Here is a 9,554-nt window from a genome sequence, read left to right as displayed (position 1 = left end):
AAATGTAACTAATAAATACTCGAGGAAGAACGGTATTGACTGTGTCAAAGAGGCTCGACATTTGGAGAGCTCTTTGAAACAACTGGCACAGACATGATGGGTTGAATATGGCCTTCTGCACTGGAAAGTGCTCCAAGCCATCATTATCTTCTGCTAGTCATGTCCAACTGATGCAAGAGTTTACTGATCCTCATGTCTAGTCTCGTATCATTCTGGAGTAACTCAACGGGTCAGGCAGCATCTGTGGAGGATGTGGATTGGCAACATTTTTGGTCAGGAAGCTCCGTCAGGGTATGAAGAGTAGTCCCAATCCGGTCCGTCATTTACAGTCAGGGACTGAGGAAAGATCCTGACCCGAAATATCTCCTATTCTTAGGAGACAAAAAACCTACAGGTGCTGGTTTAAATTGAAGGTAGACACAAAAAACTGGAATAACTCAGCGGGTCAGGCAGCATCTGTGGAGAGAAGGAACGGGTGACGTTTCTCTCTCCAGAGAAGGAGACATCTCGCTCCAGAGATGCTGCCTAACTCCAGCTTTTTGTGCCTACCCTATCTCCTTCTCTTGTCAGGATCTGAGGAAAGGTCCCAATCCAAAATGTCGCCTGTCTATATCCTCCAGAGGTGCTGCTTGACCTGCTGAGTTACTCAAGATCCCAGCATCTGCAGTTCGTTGTAATAGTGCTTGTTATTTCGGAAGGAAGACTGACGTCCAGATCCTGTGCAACTCAGCACACCAGCTCTCAGAGGTACCAACCCAAATCAGAGCATGGATTCCAGAGGTTTGGCAATCAAGGGGTTATTTATCATAGAGACACTGCAAGGCTGGCTGTTCACCGGCAGGCCTTAGGACTGATCTCTTTCCTCTATCGGACACACATACAATACATCCTGTGGATAGCAGGGTCTGGTGAAGGGTCCCAGCCTGAGACATTGCCGAACCATGTTCTCCAGTGATGTTGCCTGACCAGCTGAGGTGCTCAAGCACTTTGCGTCGCTGTTTCAACAGTGGATAATGCCTTGCTGAACTCCCCCACTAAAAGCAAAGTAGGCCATCGTCTGTTGTCATCTGAAAAAGTTGCGACCTGAAAAGTCGCCTATGCAGTCCTTCCACAGATGCTGCCGACCCGCTGGGTTCCTCCAGCGCTTTGTTTTGCTCAGGATTTCAGCATTTGCAGTTTCTGATGTCTCCGTCATTGGGTAATAGTCTTGCACATTCAATTACTCACCACTCTTTGAACCGACTTTTATAAAACCAGCTTTTTAAAAACAAAATTATTCCAAAATGCAGATATTCACACACCAGTCCTCTAAGATCACTTGGAGTGCAGTGACTTCTGATCACCGGGCTGTCTGATCATCTTACCCACAACGGCAATAGGCTAACTGGCCCAAAGCATGATGGAACCAGCCTTTCTTCATTGAACAGTAGTAACTTGCCGTGTTTCAGCGGCTCCACTTTCTTTCTCCTTTCAGTGATCCCGTGAGGGTTAATCGAGTAACAAAGGCCAGCACACGGCCTTTTCTCCATTTGTCATGAACTAGCGTGTAGCAAAATGCCACTCACAGTATACACACGCACACACACATATTCAACACAGCAAGGACAAGATTCACTATTTACAACACGGAGCAAAAACGTTACCTGGAACACAAGACTTTGGGTGCAGCAGGAAGCAGAGAGGAAGGGCATCATCTGATAGGACCACTCACAGCTCAGGATCTGCTCTCCCCTCTCCTCAACATTTGCCGTCCATCCTCTGCACAGTGGCTTTTATTCTCTGAACACACCACATACATGCGCACACACCCCATTCCCTCCCCCCCACACACACACACACATCAAAAACACGTTCAACATCTTGGGATTTTTCTACCCTGAACCAGAGGAGGCTGAAGAGTAGGGGTGCCAACTATCTCACTCCCAAATTCAGGACAAGGTGACGTCACCGCCCTGCGCCCCACGTGACCTCACCCAACCAACGGCCATGTGCTCCCGCTCCACCAATGGTGGCCACCCGGGCCGGGAGGCGGGTTGCTATGCAACCTCCATTAGGCGAACACACTTGGCCGCACTCCCCGAACACATTCCGTTAGCCTACACTGTCCGGGCCTATAGCCCCCCCCCCCCCCCCCCGGGCCCAATATGGGACAAGGGCGGTCACATACGGGACAAACAAATTTAGACCAAAATAGGGGATGTCCCGGTTAATACAGGACAGTTGGCAACCCTATGCGCATACCCCCCATTTCCCCTCCCCACATACATACACATCAAACACACGTTCAACATCTTGGGATTTTTCTACCCTGAACCAGAGGAACTTAGAACATAGAACAGTACAGCACATGAACAGCCCCTTCAGCCCACGAGGTCTGTTCCGAACATTATCCCAAGACCATCTCTATCTACCCGAGCATAATCCGTATCTATCCATGCTCTGCATTGCTACAGAAGCCTCTAATCTGCCTCCACCACCAACCCTGGTAGTACTTTCCAGGCACTTACCACCCTTTGTAATACCTGACAGAGGTATATAAAATAATGAGGGATGTAGAGAAGGTTAATGGTTACAGTGGTTTTCCCCAGAGTCAGGAAGTCGAAAACTAGCGAGCATATGTTTAAGATTTAAAAGAGACTCGATGGTCATATTTTTCACACAAAGGGTGGTGTGTATATGGAACAAGACACCAGAGTAAGCTGTAGAAGTATACAATTGTAATGTTTAAAACACATGTATGTGGATAGGAAAGGTTTAGAGGAAAGACACAAAATGCTGGAGTAACTCAGCGGGCCAGGCAGCATCTCGGGAGAGAAGGAATGGGTCTCGACCCGAAACGTCACCCATTCCTCCTCTCCACAGATGCTGCCTGACCCGCTGAGTTACTCCAGCATTTTGTGTCTACCTTCGATTTAAACCAGTATCTGCAGGTTTTTTTCCTACTAAGGTTTAGAGGGATACAGGACAGGCTCAGGTAGAAATCTTGGTTAGCATGGACAAGTTGGGCTGAATGGCCTCTTTCCATGCTGTATTATTCCATGGATTAGCTCCAGAATTAAGCTCTTCCACCGTTCCATCCCATACTCTGAAAGCAATGAACATGGGGATTAAACCACGTAATGCTCCCTCCACACCACGCTGTCACGCAGTCCAGGAGCAGAAACAGCGTGGGTTAGATGCACAATAAACCTGTTCAGTCCCATTAAATACACTCGCATAGATAGGAGGGTGAAGGTAGGAATTAGGAGCTGGAGTAAGTCGTTCAGACTCTCAAACTTGCCCCATCAATTTAAAAACCTCACAGCTTATCTTACTGATATCTCAACTCGTTTACCCACTTGAATCTTTCACCTATTTACTGAGTTGGATGTAGAATAACACCCCCTCTACACTGTCCCATCACACACTTCCAGGGAACATGTCAAACACAGAGAGAAACTTATTTGTGTAGGCAAAAACTGCAGATGCTGGTTAACGTCGAAGGTAGACACAAAATGCTGGAGTAACTCAGCGGGACAGGCAGCATCTCGGGAGAGAAGAAATGGGTGACGTTTTGGGTCGAACCCTTTCTTCAGACTCGTTTCGGGTCGAGACACTTCTTCAGAGTTACTGAGTTACTCCACTCTTCAGAGATGCTGCCTGACCGGTTGAGTACTCCAGCATTTTGTGTCTACCTTCCATTTAAACCAGCATCTGCAGTTTTTCTCCTATGCACAGAGTGAAGCTCCCTCCATGCCGTCCCGTCACACACTACACAGCGTCAGACACAAAATGAAGCTCCCTCCACACCAAGTATGGCCAATCATGCATTGCTGAGGTAGGGTCAGGCCACAATGGACACCGAGTGAAGCTCCCTTGATATTGAAGGTAGACACAAAACGCTGTTCATCCGGACGCTGTAGGTTCGGACAGTGGAGGCCCGGGCACCGCCTAACGGAGGTTGCGTAGCAACCCGCCTCCTGGCCCGGGCGGCCGCCATTGGTGGAGTGGGAGCACGTGGCCGCTGGCTGGGCGAGTCACGTGGGGTGCGGGACGGTGACCTCACCTTGTCCCTTATTTGGGAGTGAGATAGTTGGCAACCCCTACAGAGGTGATAGGAGGCAGATACAGAGGGGGTGGGAGGCAGAGACAGAGGGGTAGGAGGCAGATACAATGGGGCACGAGTCAGATACAGAGGGGGTGGGAGGCAGATACAGGGGTAGGAGGCAGATACAGAGGGGCACGAGGCAGATACAGAGGGGGTGGGAGGCAGATACACAGGGGGTAGGAGGCAGATACAGAGGGGGTACGAGGTAGATACAGAGGGGCACGAGGCTGATACAGAGGGCCTACGAGGCAGATACAGAGGGGCTACGAGGCAGACACAGAGGGGGTAGGGGTGGGAGGCAGACAGACGCGGTACAGTGCAGACACAGACGGGAAGACGTAGACAGACAGCTAGAAGACGCAGACACAAACACACTCTGAGTATAAAAGCTGCTCTCTACACAGCTCACCAGCTATGACGTTTCCCCTCAGGAAACAGCCAGCTTTGCGTCTCGGTTCTAATTTCCAGTTGGACGTGCACTCCCGGCAGCTGGGAGTTTGCGGAGCAGACGTCGCCCGCCCTGAGCATCTTGCAGCCAGTCGTGCCTCTGCGCTGAGCTAGCAGCCTGGCTTGCTGTAGGAGAAGAGTCCAATGGGGAAGTGCTTGACGTGAGTTGGCCACTGGGCAGCAAGCTGGAAAAACTTCACATCATTCCAATCCAGCCCATCGATGGAGACTGCAAGACAGAAAGCATCACCGTTCACCACTAGCCTCCCTCTCTTCCACACACCTCCTTCCACCGCCCCTCCCCTGCCCAGACTTGAAGATTTGTGGGCGGCACGGTGACGCAGCGGTAGAGTTGCTGCCCTATAGCGAATGCAGTGCCGGAGACCCGGGTTCCATCCCAACTACGGGAGCTGTCTGTACGGAGTTTGTACGTTCTCCCCGTGACCTACATGGGTTTTCTCCGACACTCCAAAAACGTACACGTTTGTAGGTTAATTGGCTTGGTAAATGTAAAAATTGTCCCTAGTGGGTATAGGATAGTGTTAATGTGCAGGGATTGCTGGTCGGTGCAGACCCGGTGGGCCGAAACGGCCTGCATCCGCACCTGTATCCCTAAACTAAACTAAGGACGGGTTTCGATGGGATTTAGGGATGGAATTCCAGAGCTCAGGAAAACCTGGCAGCTGCAGGGTTGATGGCCAGAAAGTGGAACACTTTTTGAAAACGAAACCTAACACCCTAACAGGGGCGTGTGAAGCAGGAGCGGATTCACCACGCCTGATCCCTGGGATGTTATCACCAGGAGCCCGGTCCCCGTGACAGCCTCACCTTTCAGCATGCTCTGTTGCTGCTGTTTTGCTGAGCAGATCAGGCGACTGATGCCTTCGATGACCTGACTCTTCGAGTCCAACTCCTTGTCCTTCGGCCTCTTGCTCAAGAATATGGTTGGCACTGTAAACAAAGCAACGTTAGTCAAGCCCGGCTCTAACGAGTCCCTGCCAAACAGCGCCCTTCCACCCTTCCCCCGCTCGGGATTGCGATTTAAACAAGCACCGAGCTTAAGGGTGTAACACGGTTACATTAGGCTCCATTTTAGCCCCACGCTCCTGATATTTGGGCACCCAGAGGGAAGAGGGTCGGAAGGGAGTCTTCCTGTCGGACTGCTCCTGGACCTGGACAAGATGGCCAATCGCAGGCCCAGGCAGTGGGTAGTCGACGGCCACGCAGGGGTCGGCTGCCTGCCCCTCTTCCGGGCCTACGTCCGTGCCCGCGTGTCCCTGGAGAGGGAACACGCACACGCGGTGTCCACCGGGACTCTGGAGGCCTTCCGTGAACGCTGGTCGCCGCGGGGGGTCGAGTGTATTACTGATGAGGATGACGTTATTTTAAAATTGATGACTTGTTTCAGAAACTGCCACAAAGGCAGTTTTGATCGTGTTACCCTGAATAAAAGTATTTGTATAATCATTTTTAAAAAGGGTGTAACATAGTGGTGCAGCGGGTAGAGATGCTGCTGCACAGCTCCAATCATGGTCTCCAGTGCTGCCTGTGTGGAGTTCGCAAACTCTCCCTGTGTCCCTGCATGTCCTTGTGTGAAAAAGCCTCTCAAATGCCACCAATGAATCTGGCTCCACCACCACTCCAGGCACCGTCCAGGTACCCACCACTCACTGTACAAATTAACTTGCCCCGCACATCTCCTTTGAACTCAAACTCTTTGAAGCACTTCCATCTGGAAGGCGACTCCGGACTGTCAAAGCAGCCACAGCCAGACATAAAAACAGCTTTTTTTCGCGATTAGTAGCTCTATTCAATAACCAAAAGTCTGTAGTCTCTTTTTGCTCTGGTTTATTTCACTCATGTTTAAACCGTAATGTTGTATTCTTAATGTTTTAATTGTGTTATGCTTTATTCTTAATTGTTTACTGTATGTTCATGTTGTTACTTGCGAGCAGAGCACCAAGGCACATTCCTTGTATTTGTACATACTTGGCCAACAAACAAACTCACTCACTCACTAAACTCTGCCCCTTTAAAGCTATGCCCTCTAGTCTGACATTTAAACCCTGGAGAGACAAAAAATTCTGACTGTTTATCCTGTCTATGCATCATTTTTGTTTAGTTTAAATATACTGCATGGAAATAGGCCCTTCGGCCAAGCAAACCCACGCCAGCTACCAATCATCCGTTCACACTAGTTACCCCACTTCACACTCTGGACAATTGACAGGCGGCCAATTAATCCACAAACCTGCACGTCTTTGATATGTGGGAGCACCCGGAGGAAACCCACGGGGTCAGAGGGAGGAAGTGCAAACTCCACTCAGACAGCACCTGAGATCAGGAACAAACCTGGGTCTCTATCGCGCAGTGAGGCAGCAGTTCTACCGCTCTGCCACTGTGAGGTAGATACTTCCATCGGGTCTCAGCCTGAACCTTTGTGAGATAAAAGGTTCTTATTGTCTACCCTAGGCTAGGGCGGCACGGTGGCACAGCGGGTAGAGTTGCTGCCTTACAGCGAATGCAGCGCCGGAGACCCAGGTTCGATCCCGACTACCCGGGCGCTGTCTGTAAGGAGTTTGCACGTTCTGCCCATGACCTGCGTGGGTTTTCTCCGAGATCTTCGGTTTCCTCCCACACTCCAAAGATGTATGGGTTTGGAGGTTAATTGGCTTGGTAAATGTAAAAATTGGCCCTAGTGGGTGTAGGATAGTGTTAATGTTGTGCGGGGACCGCTGGTCGGCGTGGACCCGGTGGGCCGAAGGGGCCTGTTTCCGTGCTGTATCTCTAAACTAAACTAAACCTAGGATAGACACACAATGCTGGAATAACTTAGCCGACCCGAAATATCACCCATTCCTTCTCTCCTAGGATGCTGCCTGACCCGTTGAGCTAACTCCAGCATTGTGTGTCTACCTTCGATTTTAACCAGCATCTGCAGTTTTTTTCCTAAACTAAACCTAGGCTAGGGTGAGGACATCAGATTGATGTAATAATCCAGTAGTCAGTGGTCCCGTAGGGTCCGTTCCTATCTGCCTCCCCACCCACCCCACACCTTCCCTCTCACCTTTCTTGTTCTTTTCTTTGGTGACCACTGTCATGGACATGGTGACAGATGTGTGTGCGAGCTCCCCGCCGTTCGGCAGCCGGCTGACCTGCACCGAGCGGAAGGCGCTCTTCAGCGTGTTCTTGGTGTTGGCATCCCGTTTCTCTCCTTCCTTCCGTCGCTCGGCCGACTGCGAGAGCCAGTAGTCCACCTGCAGCCCCATGGCTTCCCCACCTCCCGGGCTGCAAAACATCAACACCATCGTCATCGCCCTGGTCCCCGGCCCGTCCCCTACCCAAAGGGAGCACACAGCCCAGCCCGCACCACACTGTACACTGGGGTATGTATGTGTACCGCTTCACGTGACAATAAACTGAACTGCAACTGAAACAGCGCTCACTCACTCACTCACCTGGTGGTGGACAGGCCTCCACTCATGGAGGGCGAGGAGGGCGGCGTGGACACGGCCTCTTTGACGTGTGCAGAGCTCGCGCTGTGGGGCGGGGACGTAGAGGGGACCAAGCTCACAGCCGTCACCGCGTCCTCCGGCTCAGCAGCAGCTGTGAAGGAGAGAGAACATGAGGCGCAAAGACACATCGTCGCCAAGCTCAGCGAGCTGTGAGGGTGCAGCGCGTCTTTCCCAGTAAACCAGCGTCTGCACTGCCTTGTTTCTCCACACAACCAGTGCCAACAGGTGATCGATGGTCGGCGTGGACTCTGGGTCGAAGAGCCTGTTTCCATGCTGTATCTCAAAACTAAACCAAACTCAACTCTATCCTGAGCTAAGGCAGACACACAATGCTGGAGTAACTCAGTGGATCAGGCAGCATCTCTGGAGAGAAGGAATGGGCGATGTTTCAGGTCAAGACCCTTCTTCAGACCTTCTGAGGAAGGGTCTCGACCCAAAACGTCACCCATTCCTTCTCTCCTGAGATGCTGCCTGACCCGCTGAATTACTCCAGCATTGTGTGTCTACCTTCGATTTTAACCAGCATCTGCAGTTTTTTTCCTACATATCTATCCTGAGCTATCTGGATATAGTTCAGGAATATGGCTTGTTCCCCAAGCCAATGGGATAGAGATTGGGAATACCAATGGTATTCTGGCATAAAATACTGGCGTGACTCAGTCTCTTAACGGGTGATCGATGGTTGGCATGGACATGGTGGGCCGAAGGGCCTGTTTCTATGTTGTGTTTTTAAACTAGTCATAATCATATAATGGAGGCCAAGGTGCTAACCTAAGCTAGTCCCATTTGCCTGCGTGTGGCAAATGACATTTAAATATAATTATATCAATGGTACATTATTGTCACATGTACCTAGGGTTTTTAGCATACAATTCAGTGTCAAATCTTACATACTGAAATATAAGAATATTTTAGTATGATTTGTGACATGGTGGCGCAGCAGTAGAGTTGCTGCCTTACAGCGAATGCAGCGCCGGAGACCCGTGTTCCATCCTTTCTACGGGTGCTGTAGGTATGAAGTTTGTACGTTCTCCCCGTGACCTGCGTGGGAATTCTCCAATATCTTCTGTTTCCTCCCACGCTCCAAAGACGTACAGGTTTGTAGGTTAATTAGCTTGGTAAATGTAAAAATCGTCCCTAGTGTGCGTGGGATAGTGTTAATATGCGGGGATGGCTGGTCAGCGCGGTCCCGGTGGGCCGATGGGCCTATTCTCGCGCTGTATCTCTAAAGTAAACTAAACTAAAAGGTATAAGAATAATAGATGACACGCATGAGCTGCCAAGTTTCCAGTGCCAGTTTGTATCCTTCAACCCATTGCCATTTCCTCCGGCAGGCCATTCCTTATACCTGCCGTCTTATACAGACCATCCGAAAAACGCGCCCCTCGGGACCGCTTTCAATCTTTCCCCTTAAATCTACGTGCAAGTGGACACAATGGTTCAACCAGCCGGGAAGGGTGAGGGTGGGACAGCAGGCAGGGCACTGGGGCTGGAGAAGACCAGTA

General features: G+C 50.6%; 1 protein-coding gene across 1 annotated transcript in view; it reads right to left on the bottom strand.

Moving 5' to 3' along the window:
* Positions 1-2,837: 2,837 nt before the first annotated feature.
* Positions 2,838-9,554, bottom strand: part of LOC144609624 (uncharacterized) — a 71,524-nt gene continuing 64,807 nt past the window's right edge. Inside the window, exons 39-42 of the mRNA XM_078428122.1 lie at positions 7,993-8,140; positions 7,602-7,822; positions 5,363-5,485; positions 2,838-4,763 (exon numbers count right to left, since the gene is read on the bottom strand). Coding sequence (XP_078284248.1) covers positions 4,645-4,763; positions 5,363-5,485; positions 7,602-7,822; positions 7,993-8,140 — 611 coding nt within the window. The 3' untranslated portion in view covers positions 2,838-4,644. The remainder of the gene's footprint in view (positions 4,764-5,362; positions 5,486-7,601; positions 7,823-7,992; positions 8,141-9,554) is intronic.

Source organism: Rhinoraja longicauda, chromosome 34, assembly GCF_053455715.1.
Source record: "Rhinoraja longicauda isolate Sanriku21f chromosome 34, sRhiLon1.1, whole genome shotgun sequence".
NCBI lineage: Eukaryota > Metazoa > Chordata > Chondrichthyes > Rajiformes > Arhynchobatidae > Rhinoraja > Rhinoraja longicauda.
Note: the sequence above shows the minus strand (reverse complement) of the source record. Positions and strands in the feature narration are given on the sequence as shown.